General features: G+C 35.7%; 2 protein-coding genes across 2 annotated transcripts in view; both read right to left on the bottom strand.

Moving 5' to 3' along the window:
- The window catches only part of stol (voltage-dependent calcium channel subunit stolid), a 58543-nt gene extending 56874 nt beyond the window's left edge, over window positions 1–1669 (bottom strand). Inside the window, exon 1 of the mRNA XM_090103041.1 lies at window positions 1497–1669. Coding sequence (XP_089959167.1) covers window positions 1497–1591 — 95 coding nt within the window. The 5' untranslated portion in view covers window positions 1592–1669. The remainder of the gene's footprint in view (window positions 1–1496) is intronic.
- A 2223-nt stretch (window positions 1670–3892) lies between these two features.
- Window positions 3893–25422, bottom strand: ptc (protein patched). Its single transcript, XM_090103040.1, has 16 exons — window positions 25026–25422; window positions 18777–18969; window positions 12231–12376; window positions 11568–11782; window positions 11188–11395; window positions 9207–9476; window positions 8834–8974; window positions 8592–8721; window positions 8232–8479; window positions 7773–7958; window positions 7523–7657; window positions 6564–7433; window positions 6111–6293; window positions 5506–5748; window positions 4947–5279; window positions 3893–4812 (listed from the first exon to the last, which is right to left on the bottom strand). Exons 1-16 carry the CDS (start codon window positions 25173–25175, stop codon window positions 4492–4494), a joined length of 3972 nt encoding a protein of 1323 aa, XP_089959166.1. The 5' UTR covers window positions 25176–25422; the 3' UTR covers window positions 3893–4491.
- Between the last annotated feature and the right edge of the window lie 1698 nt (window positions 25423–27120).

The raw sequence follows: 27120 nt of genomic DNA, 5'->3' as shown, positions 1-27120 counted from the left end.
CGACACTAGCTTGGCACGCAGCCCCTTTTAAATTACGCGTGGTCTGCACCGTGCAAGCATGGCTTTTAACATTAATTGAAAGTACCCTTGTTCTTGCTGTTGATGTGGGCTTTACCAGCGCTGTCTTCACTCGCCGCTCTATCTATGTTTTGTATTTAATGTGCAATAAGCTTTATCGCATTATGATAAAATGTATCGCCCCGTTGGTGACTCTATGTAACTCTATAGTCATAGAGTCTTAGTGCACGAATGGGCCGCGTACGTTTACTTCTAAGTGTAAATAATATTTTTGCATTATTTGGATAGCTTAGCAAAGAGTTCTGTAGTTTACAATTAATTTAATTTTATCATGATTAAAAAAATTAGCCATAACTTGATGATTATGAATTTTATGATGACTACGTTATACGTAGTTGCTAGTTGCTACGTCGCGTTGCTACTCATAATAAACATTTATAAATTTATGTTTCTAAATAAAACTTTGAAGATTGAATTTGAAACGATGAATATGAATTACGAATGCGTTAATCAATACAATCAGTATACACTATACAATTAATGAATTGCTCTATAACTATCACGAAAAAATACAGCATAGTCCATCACCTTATTGAAACACCTCAAAAGCACACTTTAGATCAATACAACATCATTTGAACTAGATTCGATCAAATCAAGTAAGCTAGGAGTCTGTAGATAGATGGCATGCTGGAGCTAGATAGCGTCGAATAATTATAATCGGATATTAATTACTGAATCACACCCGTGCGAGGCGATGTTTCAATTGTATTTCAGTTTCGTTTTCACTTCTATCAGTATTTTAAAATAAAACTCGTAGTACACAGTACCAACTATATCCATTATCATCGATGTCAAAACAAATTATTAATTTGTTTCTCGAATAATTCAAATTGTAGCATTAATCACGATCGGTTAACATTAAATTATGTATCCTAATTAATTATCAATGTACATATTTAAATGCTTATAGATATATACATACTTAGTTGATAAGAAACGTTTCGAGAGTAGCTCGGTCAACCGGCACATTATATCTTAGAAAGCCTATTTCATTTAAGCATTACAATTCAATTAAACTTAAAGCAATCTACTGACGAAGACTTGAACCTTAAAGATTATAATAATGAAAAAATGATAGATGTGTTTAGCGTCCTAACTACTTTAAGACAGGATTTCTAGTAGGTAGGTACATTTTTGTTTTTAAAATCTTGCATAACATATATCTAATAGCTTGATAAAATAACACGTAACAGTATATTATAGGTACTTGAATGTAATCCTGGTTCTTTATAAAATACAATCATAATGGGAATTATTTCAGCGAGAGCAGCGCTAAACGTAAAGCTTAAATACTACGAAGCAATTAGAAATCAGCTATGTGATATATATAATGTGAGGATATATATTATCATGAATAAAGCACAGATTGCATAATTATAGAGTAATGCGAGTAATGAAACAATATTAGATCTTACTCATTGTGGGGTATATCTTCTAACTGGTTGGCAAGCGCGGCCGCCAACAGGGTGAGGAGCAGCAGTGGGCGCCGAGACATGGTCGCTAGCACCATCGCACTCCCCACATCACACGAGCAACACACCACTGAATCCTCTACATGAGACAACACCGTTCGCACTGCACTGCTATGTTAATACTGAGTCCTGTGCTCGTGCATAGGTTCGTGACAATCCGCCGGACGTGGCGCGGTCGGGCCGCGGGGTTAGAATGTCGCGCGCGAACCCGCGCCGCCGCGAGCCTCCCGTCCCGCCCAGCCGCAGTGACGCTGCGCGCGAATCATACGCCCAATAACGCAGCCTTATTATTGAGATTTATTTGATCATGCATAGGGTTGACGGTCAGCTAAGGCTAATGTTACTAAGATCGAGATCATCGAGACAGTCCACTGCGCTCGAATCAGTTTCATAAAAAACATACAAGGAAGCTTAAGGTAAGGTGAGTTTAGAAGTTTCGCTTTGAATTAGTTTAGATTGCCGAAATTGGTGGTCGAAGTGGAGGCTCTCGAGCATCAGTCCGCCACGCACATGCGTGGGCACGCCGCCAGGAAATCCTTTATTGATTCCCGCGCTTCTGACTTCTAAGGAATGTTCAGTCATTGTTGCCGTCAAATTTCGTCCGGCCCCATTATAATTTTGAATAATGATAATTATATGGGGCGCCGCGCCGATTGCTTCCAATTAGATATGATAGAAATAAAAGCTTAAGTAAATATAGGTTTCTTCACTGTATTTAAACTAAGTGTAGAGTTGCGAAGGGGAAAACTTTTTAATGTACAAGAACCTATTGAACTTTTCAAGGTGTTCGCAGGGAGATCTAGTCTTGTAATCATGGAAATTATTAACGTCTACAGAGTAATTATATTTTTTATAATGAGATACGAACAGTACATACCGAATCATAATTATATACTTACTAATTTTATACATTAGGTAAAGTATTAAATTATAGGGGTTCAAATTGGGCCTTGTGATGTAGGGCTTGAACGCGTTCAAGGGTAATGACGTATAATATTATCTTTTCCGGATCACCGAAAACATAACAAGAGATTTGCGAGAAAGTTTCACGAACGGAAAAGTACTTTGCTACGAAAGTACTTCTAACGTTCGTTGCGGTCTTTTAATATAAGTAACGGAACAAAAGTTTGCCCTTCTGTACGCTAATACGAGTAATATATACATTATTGTGTACAAAAATAACAATACATAAGTGAAGGACCTATGTAAAAAATCTCAAATATTTTAAGCTCCAAATTGTATGTACATACTATTATTCATTCGAATAAACCTTAGTCATAAAATATAGTATGGTTAACATTAGCCGGTATTTTATATTATTTGCATGCTTTGAAGAAAATAAAAGACAGACACATACACATAAAATATTTATTTTCTCAATACAGTCGTTAACGATTTATATCAATTTGTTTACATCATATTATATTCGTCAAATGCAATTCAACATTTAAAATAGCAAACCTCCGTTAGTACTTTTCTATGAACGAAGTTCATAGGTACAAAATTAATGATTTTAAAATGGCCGATACGTTTTATTTTTTACAAAATTGAAAATATCGCTTAACTAGTTTTTCGACAACAAGTCACTGAAAATTGTATAAAAATATCAGATATGGAAGTGTAGTCATTTCATCTTGTGCGTTCATTCCTACCCTACTTAAGAACTATATTTACACATTTAGATCTAAATAAGGATAAATTATTAGAAACTAGTAAGTACTCTGCACATTTGTCACAACGTTCGTCAACATCTGAGGTTAGGTTTGTACCAGTGATTTCGATTTTACAACCTTTTCCAATGAGTATTACAAGACATTTCAGTTTTTTTCGACGGTTCGTTTGTTTTATTACAATTTAAAATTAAAGAAGCTTCAAAAGACCAAAAACGTTATTAAAAACATTGTCTGTTCGTTTGATGATTTACAAATATTAATAAGGGGCGGTAGGGCCTAATTTGTACCCTGATTTCTTAACACAGTCTTAACGTCAACATCGTGAGCTTATAAAGATCACAACAGTACAGCATTTGTATAAGAATATCTTAGTAATCTCATAAATAATACCTTAACTAATATACAATCTACTTAAATAATTTGTACAATATACCTGAGTAACATATCTCATGGTGTAATTAATATAAAATTATAGACACAGAATAAATAATATGATAAATTAACTCGACCCAGTCTTTAGACGAATATGAACAAATTATATTGATATAAAAGAATTGAAAATGTCTTTAAAATAGGAACACACTAGAATAATTGTATACAAAGAATATTATATTTGGTCTGTACAAGTAACCCGGTGGTTGGATGCGATACAACGCGATTGAAATAAGCAATTACATTGCGTCTATGAAGGCAAATGTATAGTATTTTCTATCATCAAACACCTTCGCGTCATATCGATTATTCAATGAATCCTATTTAATTCTGAAATAAATAGAAGCACTAGTATTATGGAATGATTGAAAGGATCTCAAAAATTGCCATACCATTCTAGAGATTCAGTTACTAGCACTTCTAGGCACCGAAATACATAGCCTCCGCTAAAACGAATATTATACCCTCGTAATACTGTCTTAAGGCGTAATACATTAGGACCTTAAAACACATTTACACTTACGATAACTAAAAGACCACATAACTGCAGGTAAAGATGTCATTTACAAAAAATTTCAATTTCATTCACATACAATATCTAAGTCAGCGCATTTAATTTTATTTTACTTTCAATCCATACATAATTGCCATCTTAAAAATTCAAATAACAATAGTCCAAATGCTAATTTCACTTGCTCTAGTTACATCCTACCTGGATAGAGATATTTTACAAGTATTTCATTTATATATTGTAGCTCATCTCTATTTGATCTAAACAGTTAGGTACTATAACTTTTTCTCAAAATCTCTATCCAGGCGCTAATTTTGTTATATCAATGTCGTGACGAATCACTTTCATGTCCAGAATCTCTTCCATTCTCTCTCGGCGACACGCGATGTTCCCTCTCGTCTCTATACCGGTCCCTCCTATCCCTGTCACGAGAACGATCCCTATCTCTGTCTCTGTCCCTCTCCCTCTCACGGTCGCGGTCCCTATCCCTGTCTCTGTCACGGTCCCGATCTCGGTCCCGATCGCGATCTCTGTCACGGTCGTCGTCACGATCTCTACGACGATCGTAATAGTGGTACGATCTCCGTGACTTTCTGTCACTGGGCGTCACAACTTCAACTTTTATGTTGGCTGTGGCGGTTACCTGAAAATAAAAATGGTTTTAATAACTTGAACTTTACAAATTTTCTAAATTTCATCCAGTAAATTATAATCATCAATTAATAGGGCAAATGAATGGGAATGTGTTTTTATTAATACTATCATGTTAATATTTACCTTTGTAGTTATAGCTCCAGCGTGCGAAGTCTTCGAGGTAGGCGTTGATCGTCCCGACGCAGAATCGCTTCCATTGTACGTCGTAGTTTCCACCACCACTTCTGGTTGAACGACTATAGACTGCATAGAAGATTGCACAGAGTGAGCGGAACTATGCCAACTAGACGGTTCTTCAGTAATGGTCGTAAGGGAAGGTGCGCAGGGACGTGGTGCTGATTTAGTTCTGCTCGATTTATCCCCACTACTTGAGTTGGAACTCGATTTGCGAGGATGTACTGGAGAACATTTAGGTGACGGGGTGGAGAGACGTTCTGGATGCTCGAGCGGTCTCACCTGGAATGAGAAAAGAATTAGTGTTATTAAATCTATAAAAAAATATTTTTACTATGACTTGCAGCGAATTTACACTAAAAGATATTAGACAATATCAAAATATTAATTGCTTCAAAATTACGGAATCTAAAGCCGTTTTATATAAACTTATTGTGTGAGTTTTTCGAATTTATAAATTTGAATTTTAGCTTCCTATTTACTATTCAAGTAATTAAGAGATTCTTACCTCAGCAGCGGGTCCCAATATCGACAGGATAATCGGGAAGAACAGAAGTCCATCCACCAATCCCAGTACGACCATAGCCAGCAGTAGCCTCAGGAACAATCTTGCCACAAAGCCGAAGTCACTAGCGGCTAGCATTGACGCGGCCAGTGCTGCGGCCACAGCACCGTGCACTACTGGCGCCAGTACACTCTCCAGTGCTAGACTTGCACGACGCCGCTTACAGCCAATCGATGTCACGAAACCCTGTAATAGAAAGTATATCGTTATAAATAATGTTTCAATAGTTTGAAGAAATTTACTATAGCTAAATCGGTTGGTTATTTACCTATAATTAATATGTACTCAATAAATCTTTGTATCATTAATTAATTCTTATAAAACAAGAATGTTAAATCGATTTAGAAGAATATTTGAATCTCTACAAGAACAGTTAGCGTGGCATATAGAATGATATGCCGTTAAGTAACTTCCAGAAGTTCCAGAGAGAGGTAGGTTACTGCAATCTTCTATCTTAACGTTTTCACAGTGAGTTCGGCCCATCATTGAGTTCGGCCATCACCGGTAGGTAGCAATACAAGAAAGTATTCTAGTAGTGTAGCACTGACCAGACACAGGTGCAGCGTGAAGTGCACCCCGCGGCCGACGGCCAGCACGAGCAGCACGGCCGGCATGGCGGACAGCTTGGCGCCGAGCAGCGACATCGCGCCCACCAGCTGCAGCACCAGCGCGCCCAGCGACACCGTCACCAGCAGCGCCGCCCACGCGTTCAGCACGGCGATCATTACGCACTGCGGATATGTTTCGTTAGTTATTGCATACAAAGTAATGTTTGTACGGTATAAACTAAAGTAGAAAAATCTATCACTGTCAGTGTATACTAATATACTAATAGGTGGAAAATAAGTACACAAAGATTTAATACCTCTCCGACTGATAATTCAAATTCAAATTTCATTTATTATTACAATTAAATAAGAATTACTACCAATGTATATGAATAGGTAACAAGTAATGCAATGTTGATTATAACGAAAATAAAAAATATGTCAGAAACTCACCACAAAAACAGCAGCAAGAGCGCAGACGAGAGCCAGTAGTAGCGACGTTCTCAAATACAAATACTGCTCCCAGAATAAAAATGGTATCCCGGACGGAAAGTTCGGCAATCCCTTCGCTTCGTACTTCAAACACAACTCTCGTACCGACATTATCAATGCCTTAATACTATCAGTATCACTCAGACCAGATAAATAAAATGGTAACTGTGTATAAATAAGTGGAGACGATTTCTTAATTTCCAAATGAACATCTTCAGGCGAATGTATCCATCTTTGTGGTTGGGGTTTTAAATTTCCCTGTGAAGCGCCGTATGCCAATGCATCATTTGTTGCCCAAGCGGATAAGTAATTATAAAATGCTTTCGGGTTTATAATGCCTTCTTTATCCACCAATCGATGTCCAGAGCTTATCAAGGATTTGTCTATAGGATTATCTACATGGCCCGTCTGAACCATAAGTTTATATGCCAATATGCCTTCGTCGCTTGCATTTTTACACCAGTATTCTTGAGTTATGCAGCCACTCGCGACTTCCTTATCAAAAGCAACTTGTAAATCCAGGAGCCATTCTCGAAATAGAGTTAGCCAAAATTTCGGTAGACCACCATTGTCATTCTTTATAATGTTTGGTATTCTGACGAATTGTTCGTGGTATTCATATAGCAATCTTTGATTGGTGGGGTATTCGAAATCTCCTTGCGTCACAGCATACATGTTGTAAAAACCGAAATATTTCTCTTGTCTAGATAGGAATTCGTGTTCATCAGTATTTTCAGGGACAATATCGGTGAGATCTAATCCATCCTTTACTTTTGTAGTCCCCCATACACTTGCTAGTATTAGAGCTATTAATGCTAACATTGATGTCACCTAAAACAACATAAAATCGTAAGTAAAACATTTATGTACAAAAACGTTACTTCACAAAACTATTATTTGAGAATATAAGATTTAATTACCTTAACAGAAGGTCTCATAATGAACGGAGCATAATGGTTCCTAGTCCACTTCGTAAGAGAAATACTGAGGCAACACGTTTTGACTTCTTCCGATACTTCTGGATCTAATGGTTGTCTGGTTGTATCTATCCTGTTCTGTAATATGCAATAAATTATTAATATTTATTCACATACTGTTACTACTAATAATTAACTAATGTTTGACATGAAATAATTATGACTTTTATATGCACTTGGAGAAAATTATTACCTTTTCATTTCTTCTACTCCTACTTTTCGATCTTTCTGGCAGTCTCTTTCTTGGCAGTGGACTCTCAGGTAATAAACAACACAAGAGATCCGCTCTGGCAGCTGATCTTCTTCGTAGGTCAAGTGATATCATCGCAGGGAACACCAAGAGCATTGAGCCCAATGTGAAAAGTAGTAGTATGGCCGCCTGAAAACATTAAGGTAATAACGTTAATAATTAAGCTTAATCTACTTTCAATTAAATGATACCTTATTGTCATTATTTTAATTTATAGAATTAACAGTTATTATATATTTATAGAATTTACTGTTTAATATGAATTAACTATTTTCGAGAAAGAATGCTAAAAAGTTTCATTTTAAGTTACGTCAAAATCCTATTTCAATAATGCCGTACAAAATAGGAACAGAGCAAAGAGCTTTGAAAAGTATCGAACAACAATAAACATAAAGCTCGTACCTGTAAACAAAATACTCGGAAAGCCGGTATTGGCAACAAAGCCGCTGCCAAAAACGCCATTACATTACAAAGCGACGCTAACAGCACGCTAAGTCCACTTTTCTTTAGGACCAGCCCCGTGCGCTCTTCCCGCGGCACATCTCCCGCTTGCTCCACGTACGTGTGAGTGAGAAGGAACATGTCTTGAACGCCTAATCCTAACGCTAAGAAAGGCACTATTTGCGTACTCGAAGCATTGAATGGTATACCTGAAATCAAGAGGTTCAATTAGTATTATGTTTATTCAAGGCATGTAAGCCGATTTAAAGGAGATTTAATGTTTTTATTGAAGGAAAAAATAAAATAATAAAAAATAATCACCTAACAAAGCGCAAAAGCCTAAGCCTGCTGCAATAGTGATAGAAAGCAGTAGGACGCCAGCAATACCGACACCCGCTTGAGAGCGGATCGGGTCTCTCCATTGTATTAACGTTACAGCGACATAAATTAACTGAAAATAAACAAAAACATAAATAAAATGGGTATAAATAATAGTAAAACAATAACCATAAACACAAAAAAAAACAGAGGAATAAACAGAATAGCAGTAATAAAATAGTTACCATAAACATATATCCTAAGACAATATTCCTCAGAGAAACTTCGGAGAACTTGCCGAGAATGTCGTTCAGTGTTGAAGTGGAAAATGGATAAAAACTATACGCCGCCGAGACTTGTCCTGATGTTGTGATTTTTTTGACTTCCTGTAATGAAATAAACTATGAAGCACTTGTAAAACTCGCCAAATTATTTAAGTCCACCCAGTTCCCTCCTAATGATTTTATATATTTTTTTTGTCATTACTAAACAATTATTTTTTTTTTGAATTAACATTGAATTGAGTAAGTAAAGTATAACTTTATACAATATTTTTTCCAAGCCTTAAGTATGTCAAAAAAAATTAAACTTTTATCTCCACTTATAAAACAAACTTACAGCAGAAAACTTCCTCTGCCAGGCGTCTAGAACAGCGGCTGCCTTCTCTTGATTCCAGCCTATTTGATGTACTTTGTAGTGGTCTGCCCAATATTCGTACATTTCTCTCTCTCCCATCAATTGAACTACAGTCTGTAAGGCTCGGGCACTCCGTAAGGCTGAGGTGGAGTTTCTGGTGGCACCTCCGACTATCAGCTGTTCTGGCCAGTGCATATACGCTGCTGCGAAACCGTAGCACCCGTGGGATAGTTCGGCAGCTACATCTGGAATCTATATGGAAAATTTATAAGTATCAATACTAATAAAAAATATATCAATTTAACAAATCGATTTTTTTGACCGTAAAGAATTTAAGTATAATTGGTTTAGCCATTATACACTCGTATTTAACAAGAACATTTACAAAACAAAAGAAAGCATTAAAACAATACAATTTAAAATACGAAGAAATTGCGGTTCAAACAGGTGTCTTGAATACCAGGTAACCACTTGCTTTACATTTCAATTTCGAACAAAACGAAACGTAAAATTTACGATTCCGAAGAATTTTTCATTTGTACACGTATTATTATTGATAATATAATAGTGTCATTGTGACGTTGCCGAAGGAGAATCGAGTGTACAATGCGCCCGTATAATGGTGGGTCGGTGGAACAATGCTTGCCGTGCCTCGCCGCAGACCTTCGCCGAACGTGGGTGGCAACGCCTTCAATCGTGCACAAAAACGCACCCTACCCACTCGACCCAACTTCGACTGTATTATTTGTTTAACACAATAATTGAAACCTTGTTCAATGCACCGTCTCATTCCAGGCCAACGGAAATATATTCATTTGAAACAAATGTTTAAACATTATCTAATAATGAGGTTGCATATTTTTATTCAAATGAAGTTGTTTGAGACATTCATATATCGGCTTCGTTTAGATTTTATCACTTCACATGGTAATTTCACATTTATCCTAATCATGAATTAAATACATCCGTATAAAATTGCTCAGCTTGCGACATTGACAACATTATTAAATTGAATCGTGAAGTAAACTATACAAAGTACTAGTATATTCAAGAATAAATTACGAGAAACGTAACTTTCTCGAAGGTGCGGTAGATCGGCACAGGTAGTCGCACATCTGCCGGGCGGCGACCGCTTTCATCCCGCTTTAATACCGTTTCCAGAAATATTTTATTATAAGGATAGTATGTCCGTTTCAATATATGTTCGAACACCTCGATAAAGTTATTTTATTTGTCGCTATAAGTTTATTTATGCGTCCATAAAAATGTCGTAAATTGAACTCTTCATAAAAGAATCAGGAGTAATGCGGCCCCTAATGTGGGTCTCACGCAGCCGTAACAAATGAATGGTATACGTCTCAATCATTCGGCCACCAAACAAGGAAGCGGTAATATACGGTTGAGCTCTAATGACAGGGACAAAAAAGTACAGCCCCAATTTAGGCACAAAATGTGTGCTGATTTCGACCGTTGTTAAAAACTTCCAGGAATTGACACTTGCGTAAGATTATGTTGTCAAGATTATAATTGAGATATTTTAAAGAAATCCAGAAATGTTTGAATATTGTACGTTATAAGTGAATGCAGTTAGTGTCGTAAGTAATATGGATTAAGTTGATTAACTAGTTAACATAATTATTATTCGGGTAATTTACCTGTATGTCTAGATGACATGATTTTTCAAGCCCTAGTTGAATTTTTCTTTTTTTTAATTTTCATGAAATATTAGAATAGTGATAAACATATTTCAATTTGCCTTTGGAAACAAAGTTTTTTTTAACACCCAAAATCAGCTTTTTAATTGATTATTGAGGCCATTATTACATTTTTACTTCATTATCCAAGATTTAACAATTAATGCCTCAGCCCCCGGAATCACAGACACAATAGAAAATCTATTGTGTCGTGGCCCGATCGTGCCGCTCGGTGGTGAAGGGGTTAATAAGGATAATTCGAAACTTACGTGTCCAGACTTCTTGTTGGGCGCCGTGGCAGGACAGTGGGGGTCGGTGGGGTCCAGGCACGGCTTCTTCATGTAGGCGGACGTGATGCCAGCTCGCTTCATGTACGCTTCCATCGTGCTGAGCGGGAATTGGAACTTGAGCTTCTTGACTTCTTCGATTACTTCTAGTGGATTTAAGTGCGTCCATTGTAGCTTGTGTTTCAGATGACTGTAAGAAAATTGTGTATTTTTATATAGGAAATTTTTTATTAGTAGAATTAAGAGTGTTATACATAAATAGTAAGGCAAATTATAATAAGACTTTTACTTTACTAGCTAACACGAAATAATGTTATTCAACTAAAACTAAGCACAAATCCTAAAGTAATAAATTTACTCACGGTACAAATATAGGATAATCGGGGCCCAGCAATTTGGAGCCTTCCCAGAAGCAATCGAGGGGAGTTATAATAGCGCAGGGTATGACGTTGTCTATGATTGACTCGATGTGGTGGTACCCTTCGAAGTCTGGTATGCTGGGGCTGTAGCAGAGGTCCTTGAGCCGCCATTCGATATCATACATGTGAATAGTGACCCGAGTCGCTGCGTGCACCACCTGTTTAAACAATACACGTTTATCAGACGCTGCTGTTGATTAAGCTCGTTTGGGAACTCAACAAAGTCAAAAGTCGAATCGAATGGAGAATGATTATTGTTTTGTAGTAACTAATGTTATTCAATATCATTATAAGAGGTAGTATAGTTCGTAATTATTCAATTACACGGTCGTAATTATTCAATTAAGAACTTACAAAATTATTTAACCGATTATGGAAATATAGAAAGCTACGGTATTTTTGAATGTCACAAACTTAATTTTTATTAGAGCTAACATAGAGTGAGCTGCATAGCCTAGAATAATATGGAATGAGAAACACAAAAGCTTACTTTCTTCTTTGCATTAAAGATAGGTACGGTACGTAAATATTAAAGTCAAAGAGCGGTAACTGAACAAAATCCTGACAAACACCATAGTCAATAGAAATGTTTTTCTCGGAATTTACCTTTAGGTGCTCCAGTAATGCTCCGGGATGTAACAACGAAACGTCCGGTTCTTTGGCGGTTTGTATAATAAGTTGGTGTGTCGATGAATCGGCCTCACCCAGCGCTTGGGCTGTATATTTCAATTCTGCTTCTAGCCGTCCACCCTCTGAAAATAACCAAGGATAAAATATATGCGAAGAAATAAGTACCTATACACAGTTGTTTAAATAAGAGGTAAGAACAGAGAAATACTTTAGGCTGCATAAGATCTTCTTTGCCACGTCTTGCTTTCTTATCAGCAAGAAAAACAGGAAAATAAGATAATAAAATTAGAGAAAGAAATGATTATTTTCCTTATTCAAACACAGTTCTATTTTGATTAAGTTTTGTGACCCAATAATTGAACTATACCTCTACATCGTAAAACCTGTTATCTATGTTTGAGATTTATAACTCAAACGTGCTACCAGGCGTCACTGTTATAAAATAGTGATTAAGGAGGTCAATGTAGAATTCATTTTTATAGCGTGATAGGTTCGCCGACACATTACAAACTTTGTCTCGTTACGTCATTGACCTCGTAAAATTTTAAACTTGTATGACCATTCAACTCCTTAGTAGTAGTTATATATCAATCATACACTTGAATTTAGATTGTGTAAGTTCGTTAAATGATTTAAGGTTAATAATATCCATTTAGATTAATGGTTTAGGGCAGTTATTTTTTCTCTTTTAAATCCTTATTTAATTCAATTTTGGCTTAATTCTGTTTCAACCACGTTTCAACAGTTATACGAAACGACCATACTCAGTACCTAAAGATACCGACATAAAGACAAAAGCTTACACCGTGAGAGAAATATTCTACTTCCCGGTGAAAAAGTAAACACTTTTCCTTTTTTTTAATACTATGGCTTATCTGTCTTATTAGGTAATGAGTAATGACATCAAAGAGACAATGATGACCGGTGGTCTCCATGTAAATAAGCTACGAAATGAAACATAAAAACATTCAATAGGTACTTGTTTATATTAAAGTAATATTAGAAGGTAATTAGTAAAAGTTTATTTTATCCACGTAAAAACAATTAATGATATTTGAATAATGATTACAATAATATTACAAGATTTTCTTGTTCTCTTTTAATTGAGAACAAAGTATTATCTCATTCGTACAACTCAAATGGAATAACAATGTTAATCGAGGAAGAATTAAAAATCTATTGTTTCGCTAAAGGGTGTGGTTAAATGTTTTTAACTGCTGATTTATATATGTATTCCAATGAATATATAATTTATTTTTAAACAAATTATAAGATCAATGCATGGTGAATTTTCATACACACTTAATATTATACTTAATCGATATGGCATTCATATTATTTATGCATCGTATTGTAGTCGTAAGAAACACTACAAAGCAACAACCCAAAAGCTTCAATCGCACCCCAATATTCAAAGTTCTTAAAAATGTCTAAATTTAGCTAACAACCTGGATTATTGGAGTGTCGACACATTTGTTATTAGGGCGGAGTCGCTGCTATCTTCGTTAACACATTTCACAAGTGATTTATAGAAATTCAGACACTCCCCACATTTGTTTTGTCACGACTTAATTTAAAATATCACAAGCCATTTACAACAAGTTTTAATTTTCGGCAGCTATCAATTAAGACGTTAGAAAACAAACTTATTTGGCATTTCTGTCCAAGATTTTCAATGTATACAGAATCTACGCCTTTGCAAGTTAATATATTTAGGGAAAAAATAATTTTTTCTCAAGTGCTCAGTAAATTCCAAAAAACAGATAATTGAGATAAATAAATCCACCTAAAAGTTAATAAATAAATCTTCCCTGATTTATATGTAGTTCACGGTACCTTTCAAAGTTGCATACAGTTTACGGCAATAAATAAAATCGATATGATCAGCGCCGTTCCTAAGTGACGGACGAATGAACGTGCAAATGATGCTGGTTCTTTTTTTTATACTGTAAAAAGTTATGTTCATCGCAGCGAACGTTAGCTATCGGGGATGTCATTCGAACATTTTTTCCAATTAACACCCATCCTCGTTATTTATGTATTGGACTGTATGTATCCTAATTAGGTCCCCAAAAGAGTTAACGTTTTAATAATATCCTTTACTTTGGGGTTTGAAGTGTAGTTGTGAATAAAATATTAAATTTTTAATCAAGGAATCATGTTTCATTTCCAAAACACCTCATTTTTAAATTTTAATTAAAATAAAATACGTAGATTCTTTTCATTTGACTGGTACCAGACTGATGCCAGTAATGAAAAGATGAACGCTCTGAAACGGCAAACATAAACGATTTTAAGATTACTCGTTAACCCTCGATTTAAAAATAATTACCGCAAACCCAATAAAGGAACCTGCCAAAATAAAACGAACGAGGCAACCTAATCAAATTCAGTTGTCAGTCTGTCCTTAGGTGATAACGTCGCTAATGCTAAAGCCATCATGATTCGCAGAACACTTTATATGTAAATTAGTTAAAAGTACAAAAACCTCGTACAAAAACGTGATTGACGTGCCAACACTTTTTATCCATTTAGTGAATGGAAGTGAAATAACTTTTATCTTAGCGGCATAAGAAGTTTTGGCCATCGTTCGATGCCGCCCGCGGTTCGCTTTAATTTCTTTTTTTGGAGCTTTAAGCCTTGTTATATCTAATTGAGTAATATTATCAGCCGATAATAAGAATCGTTCGGGTTAAAGATAGACGGGCCGCACTCGTGCCGGATATAAGGGATTATCATAAGACATAAAGGGAATGAGACCAGCGGCCGCACAAGGCGCCTCTAATTTAACACCTATATACCAGTCGTGGGCGCGATTTACGACGCCAACTTTTACTACACGAGCAGCGAACGTCTCAATATGGATTAATCATTAATTTATTGATAACCTAAACTTAATCTTTATGAATATTCAATAATCAATATACTAACTTGAAAATTGATTAATTATCGGATTACTTTATATTCAACGACATCGCTTGCGCTTTTCCAAATTGATATTTACATTCAATGTACCAACGTACATTTTGTTTTTTCATCCATAACTTTCCTTCAATATGTGGCTTACATTAGTAAAATATTAAATACGAGCGTTATTATTCCAGTTCCAACTATGTAGGGCAATGTTTTATTTCCACGAGAACAGAAACAAAACATAGCAAGGTCACAGAGAATTTATGGTATGTCGAGCTTTCACAGCCGCCTCTCTACAACTCACCATAGACCATATTATATTATAATGAGACCATTGCATACCAACGAAAAGCTGTTTTTAACATATTTACATTCAACTGCAGTTTTTAAAACGCAGCATCACATGGATGATGGATACACCATCAATGTCATCAAAGAATATCTTAAGTTGAATGTGTTCTTGGTATGCTGGATATGTCAAATGGATATGTCAAAAACGAAGCATACATCTGCACAAGCGATTCCTTGAAAGATAAGTTACAATGTATTTCGGCAAAAGTATATGCGAGTGTTTGGCCTTTTTATAACATTCCCAATGCGTGCGCGCCGATAATGACAACATTTCGACCCGATGCGGTAGCCGGTGATCGCGGACGATCGAAATGAATGACGTCTTAGCGGAGAGGGTCGGGAGGGGACACACGTACGCGCATGTGGTTGTGACCACCCGCGTCAACTGTAGGAGCCCGTGTGGTCCGCCCCGCACCCCGCGCCGCCCGCGCCTCGCCGCCGAGCCCTCTATGCAAATTAGCTCGCGTAGACAACAGATGGATGGCGGAATCAACAAACCGAATCCTTTGCTGGCAGCCGCATAAACAACACCGATGCTGTGTATAATGTATATTCAAGATGAAAACAGACTGAGGAGCCTTCGACCCGAAGCTATCGCAAAAGTGAAAGTGCTAAATCGAAGACATCGACGAAATATGCATAACTTGTTAAAAATTTGATATGCCGATTGAATTGTTGAAAATCCATATTCTAGACAATTTTATAAACGGTTATCCTTTGAAAATCGTACTTTGAAAGCCTATCTTGTTTAAACACGTTCTACAACTTGAGGCATATGAGAAAATAGAATCTAGGTAATATTAAAAATATTGTAACAGTAAAACAGAAGAAAATCTGTAATTATGGTTCAGGTAACCTCAAAATAGATATTGAGTTCAAAATTCAGTAAAAAAAATGAAAACCAGTATACAAAGACCCGTGTCACGGTTTTTATTCCGTCGCTCGACGAGAAGACATCTCAATTTTGAAGAGGACCGAGAAATTAATGTAAACGCAGAGCGTTCTTTGCGCAGCACGACGTCTTCATACAAAGCGAGCCGGACAATCAAACCACTTTTTTTGTTACTCAATAGATGTTTTACATTTTTTACTTTTATTGGTCGTAATTTTACGTGGGGATATTTACGGGCGGCCGCGGGCCACCTAATTAAGTTGTTAGGTGACTTAGACCGGCATTGTTTGAGTCTTTGTGTTGAAGATTTGGTGGTGCCGTTAGTTTTGAATATCGGAATGGCTTGGACAGTAGCCAGGAATGTGTACATTCTTTTTTTTCACTTTATTTGACGTGATGACGATTGCTTTATTATGAATACAATAAGGATAAAAAAGAAACACAAACAAACGACGACTACTACCTGTGCTAGGTACCTACTACGTTAATAATATTTAATTTGCGAAGAATTTAAGCTTTCAATTTTTATAATACGCATTAATTTCGTCCGTCTGTCCTTCACCAATGCCAATTATGTATCTGAAATGTTGGAAGTTTAACGACAGGTGCTGCAATAATTTGTGTTGACTTCCTTTGCAGTTTCAGCTTTTTATGAGTGACATTATGTTGTGCTTAATTTACATTGGATATACACTTTTTATACTATTTTGTTAAATATAAATTTCAATATATTCATTAATCATTTTATCTTTATTTGCAATCGTGGAATTAATATTCTCATTTCCTGCAAAAATTCACTTTCTGTTCCACTTATTCCTTAAAAAATACACAAAAAAGAAAATATTGTATTGAATGATAATTGCTAGAATTCGGAATTGAACAAAAGATGAAAATACTGTCTGAAGCAACAAAATCAAGAATACCTACGCATTGGTGTACAAGAATTACTTTCCCTAGACCGGTTTCAACATTGTACCGTACCCGCATAGGATGTGCATCCTCCTCAATTTCCGGATACTTCTATGGCATATCTGTAGTATAACACTAGTCATTTTGATTTTATCATCTAGACAATATTTCAGACAGTTTATTGATATTTTATTTCAGATATTACCGATTTTTCTGTTTATAGAAAGATATTTTTTAGGACCAAAAATATCGGATTGCATTTTAGGATGTTCCATAAGTGATTTTTCTTTCATATCTTCGTTTAAATGTTTATAATTTTTATGTAATCTATTTGAGTATACTTTTTACTCACAATAGCATAGGTAGACAACACAGCTCAATTTATGCCTTTTATGTATATAGTTTACCGTGCTTGTATTAAACCTAAATTTCTCTATTTGGCTCTCCCTTGACGTACCTACTGTAAACAATTTGAAAACTTGAAACATTTGAAACATTTTTCTTCTTAATAAAATTACAAAAAGATACATAGGTAATTTATAATAGTTATTTTATTGAAAAATATCTGAGCAAAATGTTTAAATATTGTATTTCTTCTAATAGTTTATGTCTAATTACATAATGCCAGTCCGATAACAAATCAAGAACTACTGCCTCTGTCGAAACTAGTCGTATAGATTTTATTTTATGAGTTGACAATAGACCTCCCAACGAGCAATTTGCAGGCCTTGCAATAAATTACCTATAAAATGTTGTGAAGGAAATAGAATGGATAAACTTTCGAGTCGTAAACTAAAGTAATTTAAGCGCAATTACTAAATACAATTATAGAAGTCTAATAAATTATTATTAAATTTTAAATAATTATGTTTGGATAAAATTGACGAAATGGGACCGAATTGCTTTATAAATATTAATTACTTGAGCCATGTTTTAAAGTACCTAATTTTGTTTTATGAGGCATACATTGTTTGCCGACAGTGGTACTAATAGTATAATTAAAACTTCCTCAACATCCTGTGCATCAAAGCCGCTCGGTCTGGATGTCTTGCACGTATCGACCATAAAGTGGCTGCTGTCAACAATTATACCTATACGAGCGCACTGCACGCGGCATATGAACAATTAATTAAAAATACAATGAGACCATCGAATGAACCGGACGCATGTAGGTTGTGGGTATTACGAAATCGATGATCGACGAATTTTAATTCGCCTTGTTTGTCGTATAAGGGCTCTAATATAACGCGGCACGTTGTGTAGTCTCGGCTCCATTCAAGGCACGTCGGAGCAAGACGGAAGCGGCGTATAAGCGCACTTGTCACTGCTGCATTGGTATTCTACGAGATGCACATTGTGTTTATCATGAATTACTTTTACGACATTTAGATTGTATGCACACGATAATGACTGAGGACGGTGGACAACGGAATAGTTACAAACTAATTTTAGCGTACCTTGAACCCAGAGTTGGTCGACCCGCGTGTGTATTTGTGCGGACTTCAGGCCGACACAGAACGTGGAGAGGACTAATATAGCGACGAATAGAACTTTCCCCGCGTCGCCTTGTAGAAAACACCCCAATATAAATAGTTGCTCCTGCAACCACGCCCGTATCCACAGTGATGTTCTGCCGCCTTCGATGTTTCCCTGTAAAAATATTTACGTGTTAATCTACGACTTTAGAAATTATTCAGACAGCACTGCGGAAAACATTTATCTGGATGTCTGAAACAAAATACTGTATTGAATCTGTATTGAAACACAATAGAGCGTATAATACAACCTAATTACGATAAGCAAAGATGTAAATCTTTTGCTTTGTACTGCACGTAAATACGAGAATAAGATAAGCCGTGGTCGGTTATAGTATAGAGGTTTTAAACGTCGAAATAATTTCTGAGTTGATTGTGATAAATGAGTGGCGCGGGCGGGCCAGCGCGGCGGCGAGCCCCTGGCGCCAGCGTTCCTTCAGATCACGATACTAAGGGAAATTACACACAGACGCCGATTATTAAATTAAATGATATCAACTGCAATCATCGTTGTAAATTGTTGGACTTCCGCTAGTTTGATTAACGGCTATGCGTTCATGATTTACTTGCATGCCTTGCTTCGTGTTGCCTTGTTGTCATTCTACTTTTTGAATATAGGTGTGTACTGTGTAATATAGAACCTTTTGCCAAACACAAATCACAACTTTGAAACAATTAGTAACCTTTATGATAGATATATTACAATATGCAATATACAATTAGCGTTGCAAAATGTGCTCTCATTACGTGCTTATCACTAGTGACTAGACTATGTCTACTAATTTATTTTCACTAATGGCTTTATTAAAGATTGGTTATCTGAATTTCTTAATATAGTTTGATTGCAAAATAATAACTTAATCGAGGCCAGTCTCGACTCAAACATAACCATTAGTACCGCGGGTACTCGTGCCTACGCGTTCGTACTGCCATTCAAAATCACGTAGCCTTTAGCGGTGTCTTGTGGTATTCTTTGATGTTCAAATAACCGTTTACAAAACATACAACATACATTATTTTAAGTCGATAACAGTTCAAACAACTTTGTTTTTTACTAACAAAGTTGTTTACTGCCATGTGTGGTTTATACTACACAAAGCGTAGGCAATAAAATCAATAAATTGTCATCAAATATTACGACTTTATCGCTGGAATTATGTCAAAGATACAATATTTTTAGTTAATCACTAACAAAACAAGTTTTTGATAAAACTACTCACATAAATGGTGAGTTAGCTCTACAGGTTTTATCTCTATCGACCATTTTATGTTAAGTGTTTCATTAAAAACACCAGTTTTATTCGAGTAGCGATTACTTAATAGAACTATTTGCCTCGCAGTTCATGACTATGCAATAGCTTACTAGAAGGGTTCCTAAGAAAATGTTAGCTCAAAGCCATGAAGCGGTTCGTATCCGCGCTGGGTGGCCGTGACGTCACGGCCGGAATGCGCCCGCGCAACCCGCGCTACTCACGTGGGTACGTTACTACAGAGTACAGAGACATAGTCCTTCATTCACGTACATGTACTGAAGATAAATTTGCTACCTCACATTCATATCGATATGAACAATTCGATTGCTCTGTAGTATTGAATAGGGGACTCAAAGCCGGACATTCAATAAATCAATCTCAACTGACCAAGTAGTTCAAATTGTAGTCTAGTCGATCAATTATGATTTACCTATCAAATGAGTCAAACATAATATTACAAGCCACCGTCTTATCTTTTCGTCGGAAATTTACATACACTGACATGTAAGTGTCGCAATGAAATGGGATTAGTTCGGGATCCGCAATGCGCCAGCGTCTCCGGAGCATTTCCTGTAGATAACAGATCGGGTCACTATATGCACGTTCTCACGTTTGCCGCTGCCTCAGATAATCTTAACAAAACATGCATGAGCCCACGGCTCAGCACAAGCGACTTCTTAATCAAATACGGCGGGTATTTGTTTAAGCGACGTCTACACGTTTCCGGTGATTGTTCTAATTTATGCTTTCTCCATAGAAATTAATATTTATCCATTTATAATGTATAACATTCATTTATGTTACTATTATTAGACATTTTAAGTAAACATAGCTCTTTATCATCGTGCAGGAAACAGTTAGGGTTAATTTTAGAAAACATCTGGGTGATAGCTGTCGGTCGACTTCACTTGTAGCTTATCTGAGGTCGTGTCCATTGTAATTATCTGTTCGATTATTGTATCGTCGTCTCCTTACAAAATAAACAACAACAATAATACAACGTATATTGTTGTTCGTTTATCGCTTTACAGAAAAATTACTCCTCGTCACATTCATACATACTTTTATCTATTTTATAAGATAATTTAGTAGTTGGAGCCTCAATTAATTAGCATAACTGTATATGTTCCATCTTTATCAACAATATTCTATTGCTTATAAATTTCATAATTTATATTTAAGCGGATTAAAAGTACCTCGTATAAAAGTTCAGCTTAGCTAGTTCACACTAATAAAGACATAAATTAGCAGTTATGGTATATTTTTATATCTGTAGACACTAACCTCATTTTCATATATGTAGCTAATATATTATGTTCATTTTGTGTCCCTGTATTTGATGTTATTTGTATTATTATTCACCTCTATATTCAATTAAAAAAAAAATTCTGTTCGGTTTCGCATTTGCTCTACCTACCTTTCGATTAAAATGCCCACCATGGTCAAAATTCTAGGTTCGATTTAAGAAAAAACTTCTAGGTAAATATGATGAGCGTTAAAATTTATTCAAATATTTAAAAAAGCAAAGAATAGAAAACTCCGTTAGTTTAGAAAATTAAAAGTAAGGGGTAAAATTATAGCCAAATAACATGCGATTTATTGAAAATTTTTAGTGTACAAATTGTAGGAAGAGCGTCTGTGAGAACGTTTTACGAAAATTATTAAAAATGTAACAAATAAAATATCTTACTTGGATAAATTTTGCAAAGATAACTAGATAAGAAGTTGAACTTTTATATCCTTCCTACGAATATGCGGAACTTTACGTTTTGATTAATTAATTATTATTTGTTATGATTTAGACAATACTAGAGGGTATTTACAAGTTATTCATACCTTTAATAAAAGTGCTCCATTAGGAGATAAACAATGGTCAATATATTACTTGTTGTCACAAATAAAACAATATTCTTATCATTTATTTGACTTAATAATGCATTAAATGATATTGTTAAATATAATTAATATCATCGAGTATGTTTATTATACAATAACAATGTTTATACACTCGGTTGAAAGATATATTTAAAAAAATATTGTTGTGAGGAAAAAGCTTTAGATACATGTTGTTTAAAAAGTCTAGAATTTTTATAAGCTTACACCCCGTCATATGGTGAATCAGTGAAACGGAAGCAAGAAGCAATGAAGGGGAAAAATGACAATGTGCATTGATCTGAGTGAGTGCCACGTGTTGCGGTGAACAACATAATTATCCAAGGAGTAATTTGATACCAATGCGGCTAACGTTGACATAATAATTACGAAAATAATATCGACTAGCAAAAAACAGCTTGCACTTTTTTTTGCTTATTTGTAATCGTTCTACAAGTATAAGACTTAATTATGAACAAAATAAATGGTTTTCCAATTCAACAACACGTTGGATGCGCATTTGAAAATCGTGGCTATATTTTATGGGTCTCCAGCGCAGCTGCCGACCGTCGGCGAACGCAATGTTTGGAAGAAGATGCAACATGTATGGGAATAATGGACCAGAATGGGATAGCAAATAAACCTCACCAGAAAAGGAAAGCGATTGTTATTTTCACGTGTAAGAAAGGGACGAGTGATCGGAAACCACAAGATGTCTCAATTCCACCAGGCGAGCGCTGTGCGGTCCTACCAGATGAAAAGTTTTGAAGATTCTTTTATTTTTATCGATAAAGAAGTATTTTTTAATACAAATAAATATTGACATGTGATCTGTGATAGATATCAACATAAAGGACGTGTTTAGAGAGGACTGAGTTAAAATAAAGAAATGAAGTATTTCAAAATAGAAATAAAAAATATAAAAAAAAATGATATTCTAATTATACATGCATATCAGTAGCAAGATTCGATTTTGGCGATATAATTTTATAGCTTTCTCCTTCAGAACCAAAGTTGCGTGTGTTCGGAGTTGATGACTCTATCGCATCACCGCTGGGTGCGCGTGCGCAGCCTCACTTCCCGCTGCGACTTAATTACTTCATCTCGGATAAGAACGTTATTTACGTTACATGTCTTTATTATGGTGTACAATACAACTTTCCGTATGTATTTTTTATGAATGTGCGTTTATAAAGGCTATCGTTACGTTTACGTTACTTAACGTTTAGTTTACTAATTGCTAACGTTAAGATCACTGATTTTATAATGTTAGTTTCTTGGCTTGCCTCATATTTACCCGGCTTGAAAGGAAAAAATTAAGCTTTTAGGACATTCAAACAATTAGCTTTTATAAGTAAATTAATTTTCAAGATTCAGAGATTACACTCTGCAACCACCCAAACTCAACGTTACCTCTTTACATTAACTTTGGTAAGCAATATTTTGCAAGTCGCTGGTGGAAGCGTCGATTGTCGATCACGAAAGCGCGTGTGGCCTTCTAGGAAAGCGCTACCTTCCTCGAAACCGACAGCCACTTCAATAATTAGGTGGGATTGCTTACTCGACATAAACACGTATCTACTTTATTAAATAAATTTTGCATTTTCAATCTCTAAATATCCGATAGAAATGAGTTCAAGAATTTAACTAAGTACTACTTAACTACTTTTATTTCATAAAAATTAAAAGGTAAATACGTTGTAAATGTAATATCTCGAATACTTAAATAGAACTTTGCTACAATAGACTACGCATACACGCATAATGATAAATTTCTTTCGGTATCTTATCTATACTAATATTACAAAGCTGAAGAGTTTGTTTATTTGTTTGTATGAACGCGCTAATCTCGGGAACTACTGGTCCGATTTGAAAAATTCTTTCGGTGTTAGATAGCCCATTTATCGAGGAAGGTTATAGGCTATACATCATCACGCTACGACCAACAGGGGTGGAGCCACGGGGGTGAAACCGCGCGGAGCAGCTAGTGTTTCTATAAAATTTGCAGTAGATTTGCATTTTTTTCATTTGCATTTTGGGTATGTTTGTTTTTAAATTACAACTTTAAACTTTCAATATCAATCAAAATCTTTCTACAATTGCACATTTGACTATACTATCCCCGTTTTCCAATTACAGCACTAGAGCGCATTATGCGGCATAATGCTTAACGTTGAATGTTCCAACTACAGCAACGCTTCGCACAATCGAGCACTAGAAAAAGTAATGCGCGTGAATTGATGCGTGCAATCGATTTATCGTTAGTAATTATTAATTGTTGGAAAAAAATTTAAAGCTTTCGTTTCATTGTAGTTTTTTCGAAATAATCAAAGTTAATTCAAAATATGTTAAAAAAATAAATATAAGTATGGATGAAGGTACAAACATTGAAAAAAATTTTAATGAAATAATCAAAATCCAAATAGTTAACCGTAAATATTTTTCAACCAATTATTATGTATACCACTTTATTTACACATTAATGAGGTTATTGCTAACTCTATGAATATTTTTTTTTCAACACTGAACTTAGCGCAACCTGCTGGTGCGTTTCACGTTCCAATTAAGCATCAGCATAATTCGGCATTGTGCGGTACTGAGTCGCATTATGCTCTGTAATTGGAAAACAGCCTATGAGTACGGTTGTGAATTTGACACTTATTTTCTAATCTGTCACAAGCACAAGCCTCCATCAACAAAGTGCATAAGTTGAAGTACGATAATTTTTTTCTCATTAAACACTGTCATTATTCTTTGATTTTATTTCGTCATGTTTTATTTTTTTACTGTTCGATTACTGTGTACCGTTAACTTCACGGAAATTTGTTTACCAGTGAATTTTGACGTGTATTTTAAGTCTCAAAATACGCGCGGCCTTGATAGTACGCACGCTTACCACTAGTCGGCGCCACAACCCCGCACTGCCGCGTTCTTAGGAGCGATTGACATTCGCAGAAAAACAATCACACGTGCAATACGACAAGTGGAATTCAACACTGTAATTTCATATGAGTGAGTTGTATTTTCAAGTAAGTAAACACTGCACCTTTTCAAGTTCTGAGAGTGCTAAAGCTGCGTCGACCCAACTGGTCCGTATGTATAAATCAGCGCTGTGGCGCGCCTCGGCGGCGGAGGGGCTCTCTTGTGCAGCCGCTATCCGAGGATTCGAAGTAGCCTCGGAATCGGGAGCCACCATGATCTCGGGGCCAAACTTGTCACCAGTATCCTCATGAAGACGGCCGGAGTCCGTCTGGCGGCACAAGATGTCATATCACTCGCCGCCACATAACCACACAATTACACCTGAATTCTGCACTTCTATTTATCACTAACGGAATTGAACACGAAACTATACGGTTTTGATAATTTTTTAGCGCCACTATCACGTGTTTAGGCTGGCGCGGTCCGAGCAACACTGAATCAAAAATGAACTCGAGTATTTGTTGAGCCGCCATCATGTTTCGGCTGGATTATGTTGCCGCTCTGTAGTACGAAGTTAGCCGATTGCTTACGAATATGTTCGAGTAAACGGCCAAAGGACCACACAAGTTATATATCTTTCTCGCTCTAATTTTGAGACAGTAGGGTATTAAATACAAAATAAAACGATTGAATGAAACTGATCGTAATACTTGCAGTTGCAATGTGTAGATCACAACACCGCGCTATGCCTTTAGTAAACAAATAGTTTACAACACGTAATAATGTAATTAGTTTTAAAAAATCTAATAAATTTGAATGTCCGCACACGGGGGTTAAATTACCTATCAGAGAGACATAAGTTTTATGTAGGTACATTATTATTTTCGTTATTAATTCAAATATTTAAGAGCTGTATTTACAAGAAGACCATAATATGTGATTAAGATCGTAAACCCATAATAAAACATTCTAAAAGTAAAAACATTCAAAAAAAAATAATGAAATGTTAATAAAAAATCAAATATTTATGATGATGGTAAGTACACTAAGCAAATATTCTCTTTGTGTACAAATAATAAATGTGGATCAAATATTCGATACCATATCATTTTGTTTACAGAGGTTTTTAAGTAAAAAGTCGAGCGAACGCGCCTACGGCAGGGCGGCAGACTGGTCCTTTGATGTTACCGACATAAAACGCCGCCGACGGTGATTTAACTAATGAATTTATTTAGCGGGCGTGCCAGGCGAGTGCCGCTGCATCCACACGACTAAGCAGCAAACTGCACAAATCAAGAACTTACCACAATTACATTTGGAACTTCGCAGAATCTATTCTTTAAAATGATATTTTTAAACTATGTTACTATTGCAAGTCTAGATAAATATCTATATTAATTAAATAGTAACCTCACTATGTACTTATTTGTATTAATTAATTATGAAAAAACATTGATTAGATGGATGCATTCAAGAGCTGTATCAGAAAATTAACTTGCAATCAGATTAATACATCGAATGACACCTGACGACAATGTAATACCCCTTAAACCTTCTGAGAACTTCAGGAGGTGTAAACGAAACTATTGAGCTCAATCTCAAAAGCAGGAATGCGTCGTAAAGATCTACCTATTCCATGATATAGGTACCGCAAATGTATTCCCGAAATCAAATACGATCAAAGAACTATCATACTCTTTATTACACTGGTATAGGGATCAATTTCTTTTGATCCAGGTACTATAAATATTTCGTTTATATTTCCTTCGGGGTGGTTTACCTTAGACATTTTGACACTTCTGGCGAAAACGCCACGGGGTGCCTCTCTATATATCTTCTAGGAAACATCGCGTGAGACACTAAATTGAGATCACAAAGTATTATAATTCAATTATGCCAATGCATTGAAAATCGGTGTTTTATTGAAATTTAAAAACTATTATTTACTCATAGTAATGCCATTATTTTTCTTTTGTGTCAGGTATGATCACCATCATCAAGTGACGCACGTTTGAATTGTATTGTAATTTTTTGGTCAATGCCATAATAGTAAAACTTGCAATAAAAATTTGATGTAAATGTTTTGAATCAAATTAATAATCGGAATACAAATATTTAAAATGATTAACTATTGAGTCTCCAACTCTGACCACCCCTGACCCCTCTTAAAACAGGCGATAAAATGTTAGAAAAATCCTACCAATTAAATGCTCTGAATA

This window comes from Colias eurytheme, chromosome 6, assembly GCF_061535395.1.
Source record: "Colias eurytheme isolate Ceu_HAF_F1 chromosome 6, ilColEury1 Martin Lab GWU primary, whole genome shotgun sequence".
NCBI lineage: Eukaryota > Metazoa > Arthropoda > Insecta > Lepidoptera > Pieridae > Colias > Colias eurytheme.
The sequence above is the reverse complement of the archived record's forward strand: the minus strand, read 5'-3'. Positions and strand labels throughout refer to the sequence as shown.